The sequence below is a fragment of the Maylandia zebra genome, linkage group LG18 (assembly GCF_041146795.1).
Source record: "Maylandia zebra isolate NMK-2024a linkage group LG18, Mzebra_GT3a, whole genome shotgun sequence".
Classification (NCBI taxonomy): domain Eukaryota; kingdom Metazoa; phylum Chordata; class Actinopteri; order Cichliformes; family Cichlidae; genus Maylandia; species Maylandia zebra.
The window spans coordinates 20089774-20110490 of NC_135184.1; the positions used below are offsets into that span (position 1 = coordinate 20089774).

The 20717-nt window shown below is 42.1% G+C and overlaps 1 protein-coding gene across 2 annotated transcripts in view; it reads left to right on the top strand.

Moving 5' to 3' along the window:
- The first annotated feature begins 549 nt into the window (after nucleotides 1-549).
- ephb1 (EPH receptor B1) overlaps nucleotides 550-20717 on the top strand; it is a 171167-nt gene continuing 150999 nt past the window's right edge. For both annotated transcript variants that reach the window (XM_024806143.2, XM_024806144.2), the window contains exon 1: nucleotides 550-839. In XM_024806143.2, the coding sequence (XP_024661911.1) occupies nucleotides 779-839 (61 nt within the window). In that variant the 5' untranslated portion in view covers nucleotides 550-778. The remainder of the gene's footprint in view (nucleotides 840-20717) is intronic.

The following is a 20717-nucleotide window of genomic DNA, read 5'->3' on the forward strand; positions in this document are numbered from 1 at the left end:
CAAAAGGGGTGACGGGGACAACGGGAGGGAGCTGATGTGCAACGCCTGTTTTATATCATTAGGAGGTACAGCTGAATTTGTCAAAGCTATTAAAGAGCATTTTCAGTGCAAATAGGGCTTGAACCTGTGGGCACAAGTGAAGCTGCCAAGCTATAAAATCAGCTTTATTATTCATTCGCGTATCTGGGAAGTCCACTCAAAGTGATTCAAAATGAAATCAGCTGTGATTTTTAAGAGACTGATGAAATGATACTTTGAACCAAAGGTGGATGGGCTGCAGAGCAAGTGGTTCTCACAGTCAGAGTCAAGCTTTACGGGGTAAGCTCGACTCTAGGTTTGCTTGACTTGTAGGTGCAGCTCTGAGCCGACTGGTGGCGTTATTTCCCTTCACTGTAGCGGATACCGCTTCAAATAGGTCAAGGAAAAGTTTTGTGTTTTGACAATGTGCGGTGGGAGGAGCGCCGGGTTACCGATTGGTTAGTGAGTTTCAGCTACCAGTCGGTGATTGGCCCCGGCCCTCTAATGGGGCTGTGAGCAGGCAATGTCGGGTCTCCCCCACCTACTCCACCTACACCCCCTCCCTGCCTCGCACCCCCTTGCTCGCTACACTTCGCTCCTTCCTCGCACTGATTGTCACACATTGTTTACTACGGCTTGAAATGTGACACACAACAGAGGCTATCTGCTGGAGTACCGCTCTGACAACTGGGATTCTTTTTGACGCGCCCCGTGCGTCTTGGTTATTTGGGGGACAGGCTGTGGAGACTACCCTTCTGCCATGACAGTGGATTTGTTTGCGCTCTTATGCGTGCTGGTCATCACATCCTCTGCGATGGAAGGTAAATAAGAAATTGGGACTAATACTTGCCGTATATGTGGACATGACTCTCTCCGAGGGGCGCTTTGTAATGTGGGGGATGCATGCAAGGTTCTGTGTGAGGCAGCGCTGCGTCCGTGGCATGCAGAGCGATGCCATGCACGTGGGTCGCTGTGGGCATCCAGTTATTTCAGAGCAGCATCCTCCGGCTCCGCTCGTGTAACTCGTACTTGTGAAGAACGAGACGTTGCATGATTAAAATGCGTTCACAGCAGCGTGTGATAGTTTATCAGTGACTGTTTATCTTTATTCTATACATAAGTGCAAGCCAGCAGAAGCCTCCGTTATTATTTATGTTATTTTCTTATATTTCCTTTTCCCCCCTAAGTAGTGTTTTCTCAGGGGGATGCAAGCGCTCGCATTTATTTTCCTTTTTTTTTTTTTTAAATTAAACTAAATTACTACAACGAAAATCCACCGTGCATTGTTCTGTGGCACTTTGAATTGGCGAGGCAAACTCTATTAGACTGTGTTGATGGGAAGTTTCCCAAGATGCACTTTATGCTGGATTGCATTACGTCTTTTTACAACTGGAAAGCAACTACAAAAAATAGCCTCTCCCTTTCTGTCGACTATGCCCTGATTTTTTTCTTCTCTTCGTGCATCTCCTTTCCTCCTTCTCTATCTGTGTCCGCATCTGCTCCTGTTTCCTTTCTGTTCCCTCTCACAGTCATCTGGACAAGCGTTGGTGTCAGTAGAGTGGTAGCCAATATCACCTCAGTTAAACATGTTTTTCATTTCCGCTGTGGGACCCCAGGGACCGGACACTAGGCTGCTGCCTGCGACATTATCTGCTGCACGGATAGCCCAGAGGCATGGTGGATATATGGTGTCTTCTCTCGTGTTATTGTACAGTAGCAGCCTCTTTCTAATATAACATACACTAAAGCACACCGGCTTCCCCTTGGCTGTCTGTATCCACTCCCACAAACAAGTAAATTAAAAGCACAGTTAAAATGTGTTTTCTCACACACAGGTTTTCTCTTTAATCGTTTACAACTCTCCTCCTGGGCTGTCCCCAGCTCTGGCGGTACTCTATAATTTGGCGGTGGCTTTCTTGTTTGTGCTCATCAGATTTCGACACTGATATGGATACCAAGCCCAGGCCCAAATTGCTACCTCTGCAAGAATGGATATTCTGAGGTTCAAATGTTTACCCTGTGTGAAATGACAGCAAGAAATGTAATTTTGGAGAGATGAGTGGAGGATGAGAGGGAGGAAAAAAAATTTCCCTGCTTGGAAAGAGGTGTGGGATTTCTGCTTTGAAAAAAAAAAACGGGATGGGACTGAAGCAGATGGGCAGGGAGATGGCCCCTGGGTTACCTCAGTAACAAGGATGAAAGCGATTTCCTTGTTTTTTGATGCTAATTGAAAGGAGGTTGCCCCATGGGAAGGTTAAAATCTTTGCTGATCTGAACTCCAATCTGTTGCTCTTTCATTTTTTTTGTCTGTGTGTGCGAGAGAGAGAAAGCGAGAGGGATTGAGCGGGGGCCATTGATCACATTATCCCTGCCTATCCTGTCACCCTTAATCTGATTAGTCCAAATCTGCTGATAATCACAAAGTGTCAGGGATCTGTTTGTATGCGGCGGGTGTCGGGGTATCTGTGTAACTTTAGAGCCACGACCATATAGAAGGCTGATTGTGATGAATTGAATGGTTTATTTGACCTTACGCATATGGTCGTAGTAAACAACAATTACATCATCGATTCAGACCCTCAAGACCACGTACTGATGAACTGTGGGATGAAAATTATAAGGAAGAAGTACTCCAAGTGTGATTGCATGGGCGGTAGGCTGTGGCTCAGGAGGACGAGTGGCTTGCGTCATCATATCAGGTGGTTGACGGACGGTGGTTCAATTCCTGTAGTGTACCCGATGAATCTGCCGCAGTGTGAATGTGTGAGCGTTAGTTTAAAGCGGGTGAATGAGGGTTGTTGTAAAAAAAGTGCTTTGAGTATTCAAATTGAATACAAAAGTACTATATAAGTACCAGTCTATTTGTCTCGAAGGTGGATTTAAACTCCAGCTGCAGCATAAATACTACACCACACATCAAGGCAAAATATCAACTTACAGAAACACATTCACTGGCGAGCTATTGAAAAGGTGCAGAGAGGCGGTCAGAACCAGAGCAGAAGGTTATAACAGTTAAGTGTGAAGACAGGGCTCTGTATGGTAGCAGTGAAAAAAAGACTTCTCCTTATTATCTTCACTTTTCTTCACAGCTCTCCTCTTTTCCTCGTTTGTCTACCCTACTCTGTTGTTCCTAGTTTTCTTCCCTCATCTCCCGGTTCCGCTCTCATCTCTCTCATCGCTTCTTCAGCTCACTGTCTCTCTGGTATGCATGCACTACTTGCCAACAGCAGCAGTAATACTGCTTTGCTTAGAAAGCCACTGCTTATTTATGTTTGCCCTTAAACCAATTAGGCCCAGATAAGCCCGCTCATTTACCGGCCCAGAATGTGGTGGTGGAGAAAGCTGGAGTGGAGCGAAGGGAGGATGAAACAGCAGCGGAAGATAGATAGAGACCGAATGAGATAAAACGATGAGCGAGACAGAAAGAGAGAGGTCAGCGAGTTTCAGAAAAGATACGGTATGCATGTTTTACAAATGAGATGACTGTAAACGAACCGGGCTAAGAAAGTAAACGAGCACCCTGCTATATCAGGGATCTGACATACAGTAGATGTCTGAGCCATGGCGCAGCATTGTAAAACAGCAGTTTTATTCAGTATGAGTATGATAAGAGAATGTTAGTAATGTGCTGTAACCAGTCCCCCAGGATGCTGTGCTAAGTAGCTGCGCTGCACTATGGTGATGCATCATCCTCAAACGATGGAAGAGAATGTATTGTAGACTCCTGAATAAATAGCAATTATGATCGCTTAATCGATAGTTGTAGGTTATGCAGGTCAGCTAAGTTAAGCAGTGGTGGTGTGGTTGATTAGAGGTCAGAGGAGAGAGTATAGAAGCTTACGTTCGTACGCTTGTCTCAGTGTAAGTAACCGCTCTGTTGAAGTGTCCTTGAGCAACACACTGACTCACCTCCAGGGGTACTACACTGTGGATGACCTGTTGCTTCTCCCCATATTGTGCAGATAATTCAGCAAGCTTTCCTCTGTCGTCTCCCACCCTTTAAACCTTGCATTGAAAACCGAGCTCATACTTTGTGACAGCAGAGTTAAAAATGTAAGTTGTGCGCGCTCACCAGCTGTGCAGAGGAGCCAGCCTGCAAAAAGAATCCTGTTGAGTCTCTAATGGATTTTAATGCAAGAATGCTCTTTTCCTCTGCTCTCTCATTTCATATTATTAGACAAAAATAACAAAGGAATTAAAGCTGAACCGAGGCTCGTGGGTTGATGTGGTAAGTGTAAAAAGACATAAAGCATTATTTGTGTGAGGGGCTGACGTGTGTATTTTAGCCGCAGGCGCTACTGCTGACCTGGGACCACCTGAAGTAGAATTCAATTTCTCCCTTGTTTTTTACAGCCATGTGTGTATTGTGCGTTTGGGTCCCCATGTTGTGAGTATAGCTCTAAAACACATTATAGCTGGCAGGGGCAGCAGACATGGCCTCATCCCATAATAGAGGCTTTATTTTGCCCACAGTGAAAAGACGACTTGTTGTTAAGGTTCGCTTACATAGCTTACTCAGCTTACTCAGCTATGACGACCCCCAGTGCAAACCCCCTACGTGCAGCTTGTGTACCTGCAGTCCTGCAAAAGTGCTTCTTTTCCTGTGAAACTATAACACTTCCAGCGCACGCAGTGCGAGGAACATTCTGTGAAGGGTTTCCCACATTTTCAAAATGTGTTTCACTTCCTCCTCCTCATTCTCTGCGTCTCTGCTTCCTTTCTCACTGTCTTCCCTCAAAGCCCACGTACACGTGACATCCACAGAGAGCACCCCTCAGAGTTCACCTTACCCCAGAGACATCTGAGCCATGGGATGGCCAGATGGTGGATGCAGGTTGGGAGCTTATGCATGTGCACATTTTTTGTGCACAGCCCCCCTCCCCAGTGTGAGAATGAGTTCTGTCAAGGTAGAGCATAGAAAGAGAGAAATAAAGCACTATGCGCTGTATTGCAAGCGTCTCCTCTGCATCCCGGTCCATTTTAATTACTGAAATGGGACTTGCATCGTGGATATCTCATGTTCTTTACGACGCTGTTTTCCAGTGTCGTCCACGCATTTCCGAGCCCAGAGATTTACCGCGGCGATGCTATCAGCAGTGTTAGGTTCCTACCCGTCTTGCTTCGTGCTTGGCCCTTATCTGAGCAGGTGGCCGACTGTGGGACGAGAGCTACGGCCTTATCTGTGCGATCTCGGGGATAAGCAGACCCACTGCATCAGCAACATACGAAACGCATTAGAGCACAGGAGTGAAAGCGGTGACGCTCGTGACACAGTTCAACCTCAAACTGTGTGAGTCATCTGTTTGCTGGTGAAGCCAGATCGCTCAAATGGTGAGCACACAACAGGGAGAGAAGCACGCAGCGCGCTCAGTGATTAGACTTGATGTGCACAAGAGCACAAACTTTGAGAGAACCCTCCAAGCCACACCTAGTATAGGAAAATGGCAATGCAGGTTATTGATTGGCTGCAGTGACCCAGCTTCTCCACCACTCATGGATGGTAGTGTGAAAAATGTGCTTTTTCTAATTCTTTTTTTCAGTCTCAGAGGCTTTTTTTCCTCTCCATTATCACCTGTCCTACAGATTGGGTGACAGTTGTTCAGTCAGCAGGAAAGGGGAGCCTCTTCAATATCTGTTGAGCTGAGAGGTGAGAAGAAAAAGCATTGATCACCGAGTCTTATTTCCCAGTGTTCACGCAGCCTTGCTCCTGAGGCTGTTATACTTAAAGCACCATTTCAACCACCTCTCCTCCATCCCATGGTCCCTTAAGCTTGTCCATTTCAGCTTCTCCTCACCAACTCAGAGTCAACCCAGGACCAAAATGCTTGTTACTGACTTTTTCAGAAGTTCTTCTTGCCTGTTAGATTGTTCTTATGAATTTAATATGAGGGTGCAACCTTTAAGAGCCTGTTAATAGTGCAAAAAAAAAAAAAAAAAGACATATGGCACCATGTTTTTATTGCTGATCAAATAAAGTTGTTAAGATAGACCCCTTTCTTTCTATTTCCCAGTAGACTTTAGGAAATATACTTTTTTAGACATAAATAACTGTGTAGTTATATTAAACCTCTGTCTACAGACGAGCACGACGGATACCATTTATCACCTAGCTTCACCTTTCATGTCACCATTTTAGCATTAGCCATAGCAACGCGCCGCTACTTTCACAGTAACACATGGCTAATGTGGCTGTCAGGTAAATGCTAATAGTTAAACAGGTAACGTTGACGTGTGCATCGGCCAGGTTAACATTTCTGATCTCTTTAATCTCACTCTTTGATAATTCGGTATTGTTGAAGTGAGAGCTTCACTGACCTTTTCAAAAAGGGTGAAGTGTGCATCACTGTTGATATTGATCCTGTTAAAAAAAGAATTTTAATATTGATTATGATCAGAGTATTGTTTTTTTTTTTTTTTTATTGGCAGCCAAAGTGCAAAGTACAAAAGGCACCATCTCTGGCTGTGGGAGTATTAATTCGGATGGCGTGGGTATTTTAAGTAGAAATATATATTCCAGCATGTTTTGCAATGAAGTGTGCTACTTCCACCTGAATAATTTGCCAGTTATTTCACTCTGTTTTTATTTTACACAGCATTTTAGCCTTCTTAGTTGCATTTTGGCTGTAGATTTGTTTTTTGTGGTTGTAAGCGCAGGGTACACTCCCGTCTGTAAACTCTTATTTCCCAAACCTAACAGCCTTTGAAAAACTGGCTATTTCTCCCTTCTTCTCCCCAGTTTTTTCCCCCCATCTTTCCCCCTTCCCCCCGCAGACGTTTTTGGTTAAAAACAGATGCATTTATAAAGCATTATAGGGAAAGTGAAACATGAGCCTGTCGTCCTGAAGATGTAACAGGCACAGCATTGGCAGAAAGAGAGGAGCGAGACTGTTGGGGTTGTAGGCGTGCAGGCAGAAAGAGCTTCATTTATGATTGTTATAATGAGATCTATTTTTAAGTCTGGCCCAGAATGAATTAATATGACTTTTAAGCCCAAAATCTAAGGCTTAAGGGCGACAAGTAGGAAGGGAGTGGTGCAAGAACACGTAGTGAATCAGTGTTTTTGTGACTTCCAATGCGTGGGAAACTTGAAACGTCTCTTTTAAAGTCTACAATCAAACTGATAAGAATATCAGCTAAGAGTACATGCTTGATAACTACACACTGTGTTTATTCAGCAAATCCCTTGCTGCAGAAGTTTAGATGTGCAATATATGAAGCTGCCACCATGCAGGAATTTTATAAAACTGTGGGACCTTTGCATTTAAAGTGAATTAGCAGCCCAGCGGATGCTGTGTCTCCAGCGCTCAGAGGAATTAAAGGCAGAACGTTAATAGGGCTGAAATTACGGTTGGTGGTGGAAGCTGCTCCACTTCTGATTAAATAAAAGCCGGCTCCTCTACAGGCTGTTTCTCATAGGGACTGACAAGCTCTCACACACACACAAGTACAGTTGTAAATGTGCGAGAGCCTCGCAGCGCACACATACACAACGACATGCATAGCTTTGATGTGTGGAAAGGAAATGAGCAGAGACTGAGAGCTAAGGGCCTGGGCCTGAGGCCTGTCCCATTATTAATGAGTAAGTGCCAGAGCTTCTCCCAGGTTCAGGACATGTGGACATATTTCACTATTCGCCTGCCCTTCTCCTCACCATAAATGTAATCTCTTATTAAACATTGGCTTCGTGGCAAGAGAGTGTCAGAGAAATTGTGCACGTATATTTGTGTGTCTGCATTTGTGTCCCATTAGCAAGAGAAATGAAAGTAGTGGTGGAGAAAAATGAAGTGCCTGCGCAGTGCAAAATGGAATGCCAGCTTCCAAGGGGGACACTGATGGGCCAATAAGTAGCAGTGGTGGGAGGACAGTTTTCACCCTGCATAACACTGAATCTCTCTGCCAGGCAAATTTCAGCCTGCCCTGTGCTGTCCACTTTTCTAGCTGGAGAAGAAAAGAGCATTTCTGGAGGTAATTAACTATTGATTTGAAGCATAGAGGGTAATGGGGAAATGAGCGGACAGTATCTCGATCTACCGGCAGCGGGCTGGCTGGCTAGAGTACAACTAAGAAAACTGACAGGGTGTGAGGAGCATTTCCTAAGTGAAACAAAGCCAAAGGTGGTTTGTTTGGGTGTGGAGTTCTGTTTTCATTTTGGCAGAGAGAAGAAGGAATCAGAAGCCTGTGAATGTCTGTTGATTGCTGCCTTACTTTCTGCGTCACATGCAGCTGTTAAACTGTGGGGTCTTTGATCAGGACGGCATCCTTGACACTTAACTTCATTTGACATCATTTCTGAGAAAAAAACACAGTGACATCATCTGTGGGGTCACAAATCCCTTGACATCACACCTCATCCAGCTAACTTCAAACTTAGGATCACACCTACTTGGATCCAAACCACTGCGGCCAAAAGACTGAAGAGAAACACACACACTGGGATTTCTTCATTTATTAGTGAGATTTTTCTTTCCTTAGCTTGCCATGTTTATGTTTGGTTTGATAGCCAAGTTAATTCGAGTCTATATTGCTGACCTTCCAGGACCAAAGGAACTAATTTAAATGAGACGCATCCCGAGTTCAATTCAAAACCAAACGTCCTCAACTTACACTTTTAACCCTGCAGGAGATGATATATATTTCACAGAGAGTGTTGCTGTGTTCCTTCCTCTGCGCTCTCCTTTGACAGCTCTGTGTGGTATTGTTTTTGTTAGCGGCGAGCTAGAGGACAAGGATTAGGACTCATTTGTGCAAGAGAACAGAGGCGACGAGGGACGAAGAGACAGAGAGGGAGCAAATGATAAGCCTGTATCTGCCTACAATCTTATTTGTGCTAATGAGGAGGCTGGTGGTTCTGGCTGCTAACCCTTAAGCACATCCAGCCTTTAGAGTGCGTATGGCTACATGTCATTTTTATGAGAGTACGTCTCCTTAGCTCTCTATGGGGATTGTGATTTTAAAAAAATGGAAAAAAACAACAACTCTGATGTAGAGAGGTTTTATTGTTGCTGTTAGCCAGAGTAGTTTGTGTATTTGCTGTTAGTGCAAGCTTAGTTGTTACAATTGCAGTTGAAATTTCTGAAGAATGTCTTGATTCAGCTAGTTAGCAGACTCAGTAAATCACTCTTTTCCCAAACCTCTATTGGGGCTCAGTGAACGGTATAAATTCATGCCCCTCTTCAATTGTTCTCTTCCTCCTCATTCCCTATTCTTAAGAAGTCTGTCCCTTCCCTGCTTTCTGCATTTAAAGCGGCATGCCTTTGATGTGAGCTTTACACACTGTTAGACACCCACTCAGCAGATTGACACTGATGTCTGGGCGGAGTCGGTCCATTTCTGAGAGCTGGGGAGATGAACTACCTGAATATACTGTACACATATGGTACACAGTCAAGTAGTTTTAAATAACGTAAAGTGGGATGTGGACGTGAATGAACAGATGTGCTCATTTTTCCACTCCGGCCGTGCTGCACTCAGCTGATGACGTGTCAAGATGATAAATGTTCCTACTAAGCCAAGCTGAATGTAATTGTAGAGCGGTTTTCCTGGTGTTTTACAACTATGTCACACCGATTTTAGAGGAAGCTCAGTTAAAACCAAAAGATACATTCTTGACATTTAAGATGTCGATTGGATATTATTTAAAAAAATAAAAAATTCCACCAAATTCCCTAAACACCCCTCCAGCACAGTGTTAGAGCTTTGCTACAGAACAAGTTCAGTAATGCTGAATGATTTGTAAAGGCCTAATTAGGGAGGATGTGCATGATGTGCATGTGTGTGTTTGTGCTGTACAAATTGTCAGATGTAGTTTGTGTGTCTGTTCTAGGGATCACTTAGTTAAGATCGTGTAATTAAAAAAAGAAAACATACACATACAAACTAGAGCTGGGCGATATGAGATTTTTTCATATCACGATATGTTTTTTTCATTTCAGGCGATAACGATATCTATCACGATATGAGCCAAATAACTATATTTGTAAGATTTAAATGTGCCGTTGCTCACAAGTAAAATGTGAAATAATCAGCAGCTTGTTTTTATTTAAATATTTATTTCCCATAATAAGTTCAACAGGGTAGATGTACTTAAGGAACATGAGACTTTTTCAGATAAATAAAGGCAAATATTGCAAACTACACACAAGGCAGCCGCTAAAGCGTTTAAGTTTCAAAATAGAACAAACGAAACAGACTAAATTGTCAATTCCACTTAGAAACAAAATATTAATTCTAAAAATAAATCTTAGTTTGTTTTACAGAAGAACAGACAAAACTGACTAACTTTTGTCAATATCAAATAAACTGAGAACTAAAAGGAAATTCTCAATCTCTCCTTGTTGTATAGCTGAGCTTTTCAAACAGTTTTAACAGTTACTTTAGTCTGACAAAAGCCGAATGACGAATTAGCGCTTCCAGTCAGAGACTGAGGCTACGTCCACACGTACACGGGTATTTTTGAAAACGGAGATTTTCCGTTTTCGTTTTAAAAAATAATCCCGTCCACACATAAAGGCAGAAATGAAGGAAAACGCTGCTATGAACATGCCAAAGCAGCAGGTGGCGCTAGATTCCTAACCGTGCAGAAATGTTGGCCAATCAGAAGTCTAGAAGCCTCGGTGGGAAAAAGTAAACAAAGCTGGGGCATAGAAGCAGAACCGAGTCGTATGTGTGGACGGACAGTAACTGTGTGTATATGTAAGCATTTAAACACTGCAGAGAGTAGAATTAACAGTAACAGTATTGTAGAAATTCATTTCACTGAAACAATAACGCGGCGCACAGTGTGACGCATGCACCAGTTTATTGTATTTCCAGACTTGCTTTCGGCACAATTTACAGTGCACGCTACTCTGTTTTTTGTCAGACTTGAAATAGCCGAAATACCACTACGGAACTTCTATGGCTCTTCCGTTTGACGATCTCTCCGGCACTGGAACCATCATCTGTTTTCTCTTCAGTCATGCTCGGTTGATTCTAGTCGGCACACTCATTTCCTCCATTACCCGCTGGCTGCTTCCCAAACAAACACACGTGCGGCTTGGCACTTGTGCTGTACGTAACAAGTCACGCTACGTGACGCTGCGGCTGTGATTGGTTCGGCTCTGCGCTACTTAATTTGGATTGGCTGACCTTTTTTTTTTTTTTTTTTTTTTTTTTTTTTGAGGACAAGAGCGGCGAGGTCTATCGCGATAGCGTAATTTCTCTATCGAGTAAAAGTTATATCGCGATACATATCGTTATCGTTCTATCGCCCAGCTCTAATACAACCACACCAAAAAACTGTTTTATTCATCAAAACATCCACAAAACAAAAACAACATACATTTTAAGGCAGATGCAATCATTGACCAAACCCAAGACAGACACACAGTTAGAAAAAACTGGGGCAGAGACTTAACAGTGAAAATTGATGAAGACTGATTAAGGTTATAACATAGTTATGATATAGTCAGTAGGCGTATAAAAGTATTTTCAAGATTTTTCTTTATTATTTTTCTTTTTTTTTTTTTACCTAAGCCAATGTCAGTACTATGAAAATGACTTGCGTCACACCTCATTTCTTTAACTTTTGCAAGCAAAATAAGAACTAGGTGGAGTAATTTATTGAAATGTGTGCAAACATCATCATGATTTACATTTCTTAAATACATGACTTTCAGATGTTGTCCATCTGCTGTAGATTGTCTTTGAGGTCTGACAGTCCCTCTTTTGTCCACCACTTGTCCAGTTTAATCTGTTTTTTTAAGGACGCTGCACATATCTCTGCGCGCCATGCAGAGACGTGCCAAGATTTCGACTAATAGCTCTTTGGGAATTGCCTTGTTGTTGCACAAATACTATTTTATGCTTGTCAAACTGTGTTATCGTTGGCATTTTCTATTGATTGAACTAAAGAAATGGGAAGAAATTATGTGTTTTTGTGGCAGGCTGCTGGTAATAAAATGCCTAAAAATACAAGTTAAAATTGGCCTGCCGTGTTTAGACACCATACTTGTTCATCTATTGAGACTGGTGTATTTATTTATTCTTGAATAATTTATAGGTCAGCGTTAAGAGGCTTAACAAACAAAACGTTCCTCTCAAAATGGTCAAGTGCAAGGACTCGACAGAGAAATGAGTGAAAAGGCAGCCAGTTTCCAAAGATAAACCTTGAAAGAGCTTCAGAAAGCTTGCAGAACTATTGCTCAAGGCTGCTTTACAAGTTACAAGAATGCCCCAATCCTTGGAAGCAAACTATAAAGAAATGAGTGGTGGCCCAAGACTTTCCCATACTGGTCCTGTGAATGGTTTAACAAATAGAAAAACAACTTGGAAGACCTGAAAAAGAAAAAAAAGAACCTATAAAATGTTATTAATTTATATAGTTCAGCTGTTATCTGACCACTTGTGTTTACTAATCAATAGGTTAAATCCATTTGTGTTATTGTATATACGCTTTTTAAGTCGTGCTTATAACAGCAATTGAAATTATAAATCTAGATCTGTGTCATGACTATATTTTCAGGGTTGGAATAGCAAAAATCTGCAGGTTGGGGAATTGCATAGAGCATGCATACTTCTGTTTTATGTGCGGTGCCTATTCTAACGCCAGCATCATCTCCAATATGATCCATCACACAACTTCATGGTGGAATGGTCAGTTTAAGAAAAAATCTAGTTTCATTTTTATGTGTTTGTTGGTGTGTTTGTCAGTACTTGTTAAACAGAAGGAGATTTCGCTTTGTGTGAGAAGAATTTTACCTGCAACTGGTATCGTTTCTTCATTAGAGTACTTGAGTTTGAATGAATCACGTTGCTGAGTTTGTCCCAACTATATATTTCAAGTGGGTATATCATGTTCCAACGTGTCTTAATGACAATATTGACTAAGTAATACTGATTATAAAGCGGATGTCTAGACAAAAAGCAGTTAGCTTAGTAGAGTCATGCAGGGGTGTGTTACAGTGTTACAGTCTCCCAGGCTTTTGTTCTCCTCACGAAAGCTTTAGTCCTTCTTTCCTCAGACAACACTAAACAGGTTAGGGAAAATAGGGAAAGTACTTCCTTTTTTTAAAAAGCAGTGCGTGAGTATCTTAGGCTGTTACGATTTGCAGACTCATGTTCATAGTTCTTCTTTCCACCTGATCAAATCATAGCAAATTTTTTTTGTCTGTGTGTTTGTTGGTGAATATGTGACCGTTGATGACTCATCTCTTTGTAAAGAAAGCCAGGTTTAGTTTGAAAGTTTGAAAAGAAAATGCCTGACCCAAGAAAATGCTTTCATGTCTCAAATAATCCAGCAGCCCACCATTCATTTGGCACTTAGGAAGCCACTTGATATGTGAACTTGCTTTACCCGAGGTGCAACAGAGAGGCACAGATGTGTATTGCTCTCTTCGCGTGATGGTTATAACTCCTGACAAGGTCACTGTGTGAATCTTTGAGTGTGTCTTGTGTGCGTATTTGTGCGAGGAAATTCAAGCTTGTGTAAAATGTTTTTCAGACACCTGCCAATGATTGGCCCGAAGTGGACACCTTTTTTCTGTTATTACTGATGGCTGAAAATTTAAAAGGAGCCTGGAGAGTGACTTACATTTCTGCACTTTCTGGTTTTTTGTAATCAATTTGTGGTTCATGCAATGCTCTGTGAATCTCTTTGAACTCTTTGATAAACATCCTTTAGCAGCTTCTAAAAGGAAGAGCATGATGGATGGTCTGACGGACAGATAATGCATCTAAAAAAAAGAAAGAGAGAAAGAAAAAGGGGGGAAAAAAGAAGCAGAAAAGATGACGCGCAAGCAAGAAGCGTCCTTTCTCTTTCTGTTGTCTTGGCTGTACAGATTGATTGTGAATCGTCCAGGATGTATGGCATTGCGATCATATCATGGATCAAAGCATGGGGAGGGAATGACAGATGTCGTAAGCGTCCTTTGTTTATTTGAGAGCTGAGTGGCTGTGTGATGGATTGGCTGTGTTTTTTGGATACTAGGATGATTTGTCATCTCCTGTGTGTCCCTTTGTGTTTGTTTTAAACATTTAAAGGGGCAAACAAAAGGTTTGTCCCCTGCTGAAAAACGTCCTAAAGTTGGACATTTTGCCACCACGCGGGCATTTATAGGTTAAATAGTACAAGCCATTAAAATTATAAGCCCACGGCCGCTTTTAGGGAGTATTTTTTTATTTAATATTACCTTCAATGGGACATTTGTCAAAATTCTAGAACATTATGTGAGTATTCCTGTTAGACTAAATGTGCCTCAAAGAAATGGGGCACCAGTGGTGGTAATTGGGCCATAATTGGGCTGTTGAGGAAGGGGTTAAGTGGGTTTCAGTCAAGGTCATTTCGAGTGGTAGGCTATATGTACCCTAGAATGTCCCCCAAACTCCTGAGCATTGTAGATATGAAATTGTACTGGCAAGCTGAAATCATGCTGTAATTGCTACAGCTACACTGGAGATTTGTAACACACATGGACGTGCGGTTGTACGGTGTGCTCCCATCTCAGGTGGAGAGTAGATCGGGTCATTGATATGGAGGACCATTTCTATGCTAACAGCTCCTGATTGCGCTGCCTTTCACATCGCAGTGACATCAGCACATTGCTAATTGACAGATAATTGCCAATAATCACAACATGGATCTGTGTGAGTTCAATTAGCAGAGCCTGCTGCAGCGTGCCAGCTCTTTTAAGAAAAAAAAAAGAACTGATCATTTGGCTCTTGTTTAGTAGCCTGGAGTAATCAAATTTTTCAAGAACAATTTTGGAAATGGTTGTGCATTGTGGATATGTTTGGGATTTTCACGTTGCAATGTGTACAACAGTGTTTGCTGCTGCCTTCGAGTGAGATAAAAGCCAGGGACTTGTAATGGGATCCTGTCTGTTGGGAAAAGATGGAGGAAATCGCTGGGAGCAGGAATGTGCTTGACTTGTTCGTTTGGGTCAGCGAAGGAAGTACTGGTGTCTGTTTGTGTGTGTGTGCGTTAGAGGGAGTTGTTATTGTCCAAAACTGTATTTGCTCAGCAATAGAAAAACTGAAATGTGATATGAATATCCGCTCCATTCTTCCATGAAAGTACCTGAAAATACCCCTGAAAAGGTCCCATTTAGGCTCGCTCGCAGACAATACAGTACAATGCTCCTGATGACAGGCTAACTGGGGGAGGAAATAGCCCTGCTAGGGCCAACATAATAGCGGAATATTCTGGAAGCCACAGGAGGGATTTATGGAGGCAAATAGTCTTTTCTCTAACATTCAGTGGAACAGTGTGTATGGGTTATATATGTGTGTGTGTGTGTGTGTGTGTGTGTGTGTGTGTGTGTGTGTGTGTGTGTGTGTGTGTGTGTGTGACATGCTGACCTTCTTTGCTGTGTGTCCACCACGTTCTGTGATGAAGTGAGATGTGTGAATTGGAGTCTTGCCTAACCTGTCAATCAGATGAAGAGATCATTAGAGGTGTCACACTCAAATCTCTCGTCTCTCTAATCAGCTGTCATACTAACAACCCCAACTTCTCCATGTGCCCGTGGCCGGCTGCCAAATGCAAGTTCATGAGTTGAAGCTGAATACACGGTGGAATTAAAGCCTTGGTTATTTTGCTCATGAATTTTGTTCAAATGGCTCATATATCAAGGTGAACACCCCTTGGTTGTTCTCTCTTCCCACATTGCCAAGGAGATGACTCTATCTTGGGGTCCGCATGTAGCTCATGTTGGATCCCTGTTGCTCTCTAACAGTGAGGGAGTGCAATTAGCGCTGAATTTGCTGAGGGTGGCATGGAACCAGAGACCTGTCACCTCTGCTTCACAGCTCAGTCTTTGAAGACACGTATGCACATGCACACGCATGTGCCTGCATGTGTGCTGCCATGCGTGGGGAAAGGGAGCATAAAATCACGGCACCTGCTTCACAGCAGGTGGTGAGACTGCCTCACCAAGACAATGTGTGTGTGGGAGGAAGGGCAAGATGCAGTGAAAGGCATATTGCATGTGATCAGAGACAGAACAGCATCTAAATGCAGGCAGTTATTTGTAATCAATGTTACCGCAGGTCCCTTTGGGTATGCTAATGTATTCTAAAATGTTAATATATTTCAGTGCCAAACCCCTAAGTTGTATCATCGGAGTGAATGAGCGATGGTGCACACCATGACAATGAGATGGAAATCTGTTTTTGGAATGTCATACAGTATCTTGGGGGAAATGAATTCCTGCATACAGTTATTGAGAAATTGCATTGCACTGTTTCTGACTGGACTCTTCAGGTAGCAACCATTAGAATTATTTGATCCAAGTTTGAAAGTCCCTTTGATGTTTCTGGTGAAGGGCTGATGTGGCACAAAATGGTCAGAAGCTCATTGACGTGGACAGGGAATTTGATAGGGTGGGCTGTAACTGACCCAAGAGACTGGCAATTGGATGTTGTAGCTGTGAAATCTCTCTTGATCATGGAACACTTCCAGAAAAAAAAAAAAAAAAAAAAAAAAAAAAAAAAAAGATCATGGAACAGCTGGGTATGAACTAGAGATGGCACGATACCACTTTTTTATGTCCGATACCGATATCATAAATTTGGATATCTGCCGATACCGATATGAATCCGATATAGTGTTTTTTAATCAACAAAACTGTTTTTTAAATATCTTGCTGCATTTTGTATAAGTTCATACTCAAGTTTAAAACAACAACTACACTAAAGCTATTCTGTTATACCTGTATGCAAAAAAAAATATTTCATAGTTCAGCAACACTGATCAATCTAATAAACTTAGACCTACACCATCCTCCCTATTCTGGTATTTTAAAGAGTACTTAGCGTAAATATTAAGCAACCTAACTAATAGGGTTCCAACTCCCAGCAACAACAAAAATAAATAAATAAAAAATAGGGAACCACCCCTCACGCTCCACCTCATGATGCTTAATCGACGTAATCAACCTTAATTTGATGCAGTGTGAAAAAAAATGCACAGAAATCAATTATTTTTCAAGAAATATTAAATAGATTCAACATCTTTCTTCAACAAAATTGCAGACTGCACAGATAGTACCTTCCCAAAGGAAAAAGTACTATAGCTTACTAGGGTATATATATTAGACTTAACTCATTCACTGCCAGCCATTGGCAGTGAATGAGTTAAACCCATTGACTCATACACTGCAATTGACGGCTATAGACGTCAATGGCAGTGAATGAGTTAATAGTTACTATATACAGTAATTGACTTCTATTCCTTTTACATCAGATTAAAACTTTGGGTGTAAGATTTGGATAATTATTTATTAAAAGCTAGACATTTTAAATGAGAATAAGAAAGAAAAGTATGTCTTTGTGCCCCCTTTTCCCTGTTAATGCCCTATCGGCCCCCCTGGCTAAACTTTGCTAGATCCGCCCCTGCACAGTTACCAGCCGTCAGCTGTAGAAAAAGATCCTGGTGTAGAAAGTAATATTAAATAAATTCTAACAACAGCTGATCAAGCTTAAACGTGCTGCTGTTGTTCAGCCGCTGGTTTCCTCTTTCTGGTGCAAAGTGGGCCAAAAACAAACAAAAGAGACAGACTCGCGACAGAAAAGCCGATCAGCTGATCGTTAAGCAGTTTCATGATTGAAGTAGCAGCAAGAAGAGGCAGTCGCTCCATATATCGCTTGTTAAGCTTAACGCAGGAATGCTTTACAAACATTCAGAGATGGACTTTCAATTCAATTCAATTTTATTTATATAGCGCCAAATCACAACAAAAGTCGCCTCAAGGCGCTTCATAGATACAGAGAAAAACCCAACAATCATATGACCCCCTATGAGCAAGCACTTTGGCGACAGTGGGAAGGAAAAACTCCCTTTTAACAGGAAGAAACCTCCGGCAGAACCAGGCTCAGGGAGGGGCGGCCATCTGCTGCGACCAGTTGGGGTGAGAGAAGGAAGACAGGATAAAGACATGCTGTGGAAGAGAGACAGAGGTTAATAACAGATATTATTCAATGCAGAGAGGTCTATTAATACATAGTGAGTGAGAAAGGTGACTGGAAAGGAAAAACTCAATGCATCATGGGAATCCCCCGGCAGCCTACATCTATTGCACCTGGTCCAGCCCTAACTATATGCTTTAGCAAAAAGGAGAGTTTTAGGTCTGATCTTAAAAGTAGAGATAGTGTCTGTCTCCCGAATCCAAACTGGAAGCTGGTTCCACAGAAGAGGGGCCTGAAAACTGAAGGCTCTCCCTCCCATTCTACTTTTAAATACTCTAGGAACAACAAGTAGGCCTGCAGAGCGAGAGCGGAGCGCTCTAATAGGGTGATATGGTACTACAAGGTCATTAAGATAAGATGGGGCCTGATTATTTAAGACCTTGTATGTGAGGAGCAGGATTTTGAATTCAATTCTGGATTTAACAGGAAGCCAATGAAGGGAAGCCAAAACAGGAGAAATATGCTCTCTCTTTCTAGTCCCTGTCAGGACTCTTGCTGCAGCATTTTGGATTAGCTGAAGGCTTTTCAGTGAGTTTTTTGGACTTACACACTTGCTTTACTTCTCTCGGGATAACTTTGTCGGAGATGAAATGCCGGGTTGCTAGCGAAGCTCCACATGCTATCCAGACCACCGACAGGTCCCGCATGCCACAGCCGCTCTATCACGTGATGCATACTGCTCCGAGTGCTAACGTTCTGAGGTGAGTTACGGCGTGTTGCAAGTTTTGTGAGGTGCTTTCGTGATATTTAATGGATCGGATTACATTTTTTATTTTTCTCCGATATCCGATCCAGTAATTTAGGTCAGTATCGGACCGATACCGATACGTAATATCGGATCGGTCCATCTCTAATATGAACATTTGAGAAATAAACCAGAGGAAAAAGAAATCATGTCTATTCCTTTGTCTGTTTCTCTCTCTCGTGATACCTGGTGATTTGTTTGTGTTTTTGCATAATGATCAAAGCTACCAGATGACTTGTTTTCTTTTGACTGACATTAGACTCTTTCGTAGCTAAGATTTACATGTAGTCAATGTCCCAAATCAAAGGTCAATGGCGAAACAAGTGAGAAATGTGGTGAAATCTCTGGTCCAAAGTGGGTGATCCTAACTGAGTGAACAAGAAAAAAACTCAAACGATCTCAAAAATGTACAAATTTTTCACATGTTGACCACTTAAAAGCTTTATAAAAAAATAATCAAACATATATAACCAATTAGTTTTGCACACTGCCTATATTTTTATTATTACTATTATTATAGGGTCCACTTTAAGTAGACATTGTCATTGTTTGTTTTTCGTCTTTCATATTGTTGCTAGTCAGCCAATCAATTCCTCTTGTGCTTCGTCTGCCTGCGTTTCTTTCTCCCATCATCCACACAGTAGACTGCCAGGTTGTGTAACATGTTGGTTGGCTTTGTACTCACAGATGATGACTTTTGACAGTTGCCTACATTTATGTAATTAGCTTTGTGTTGAGTCAAGTGCATGTGTGCACTATGAGTTTTATTTATTTATTTGTTTTTTGCATAAATGTGCCTACATGCGGGTTTGTGTGTGACAATGAGTGCGGATGCTAGTGACAGCTGACTGGGCCCACGCTTCTTAAATTAGCCTTGCTGTCTGGCCCCAAGGGAAGGCATGGATGTTCAGATATGGAGAACGCTTTAAAGCTTCAATTCCTGCTTTCCTTCTCTGTAGAGGATACAGCCATCCGAGTCCCACTTCTGCACCTCAGGATCTGAGTGAACTTATCCCACAAGCAGTAATGACAAAAGGGAATTCGGGCCTGGGCCTAGTGCCAGGATTAATGTTTATCGTGGAAAAGCTCGTGCCGAAGATGCTTGCTGCAAGGAAGAGCAAGAAAAAAATATTTTATTCTTCTCCTTGCAGCTATCGAGTCTCTTGAAGAGTTTGTGCTGTTATTTAAAATATTTGCTTTCTTTATAGTATAGTTATATTGAGCATGAATGTTTACAGCAGAGTCTTGATCTTGGAGTAAAGTATTGGAGAGGTTATTGTCAGAGCTACACGATTTGCAGTAACACAGGTCGGGGACATGCCATCATTAATGAAGTTCTTTTGGGTTAGTGATTTTTAATGGAGCTGAGGTTATAATCACCACCTGAGTAGTAATCTGGAGGTGATCAATGTGGCAGTATAGTTTATTGTTTGGCTCGTGTGTGTGTGAGTGACTGGATAGATAAAGGAATAAAAGGGTCCCCGTGTGACTCGGGCTTTATTAAAGAGAAGTTAATGAGTTCCCATGTCTCATTTTTTCCTCCCCTCCCAATTTATTCTCGCCTCCATCTCGTCTTCATCCTATCTTTTTAATATCCCCGTTGTTCATACTGTTGCTCAAAGTGTGTTCATGCTTTTTAGGCACGCTGCCTTGTCCTGGTAAGTAAATTACAAAACTGAGCCACAGCAGCACTGGGAATACAAATATCAACATATCTGGTTACATCCCAATCTGCTGCCCTTTTCTCTTTCTCTTGTGGGCTGCCACGCTCATCTTTTTCTCGTGCACAGAGGAATCTCGCCTCTATCGCTGTCTGCTAGTTGGATTTTCATGCTAATTCAAGTAGATCTAATCTGACTGAGGCTGATCTCAGATGTTGTGCGACGTCCCTGATGTTGACGTGTGTGAGCATGTTTGTTCATTTGCGTTTCTCGTATTATAGCGTTTTATTCTTTTCATGCGCGCATCCTTTGTTCCTTGAAATCGCGTAGCTCTTGCGGCGCTGGTATCA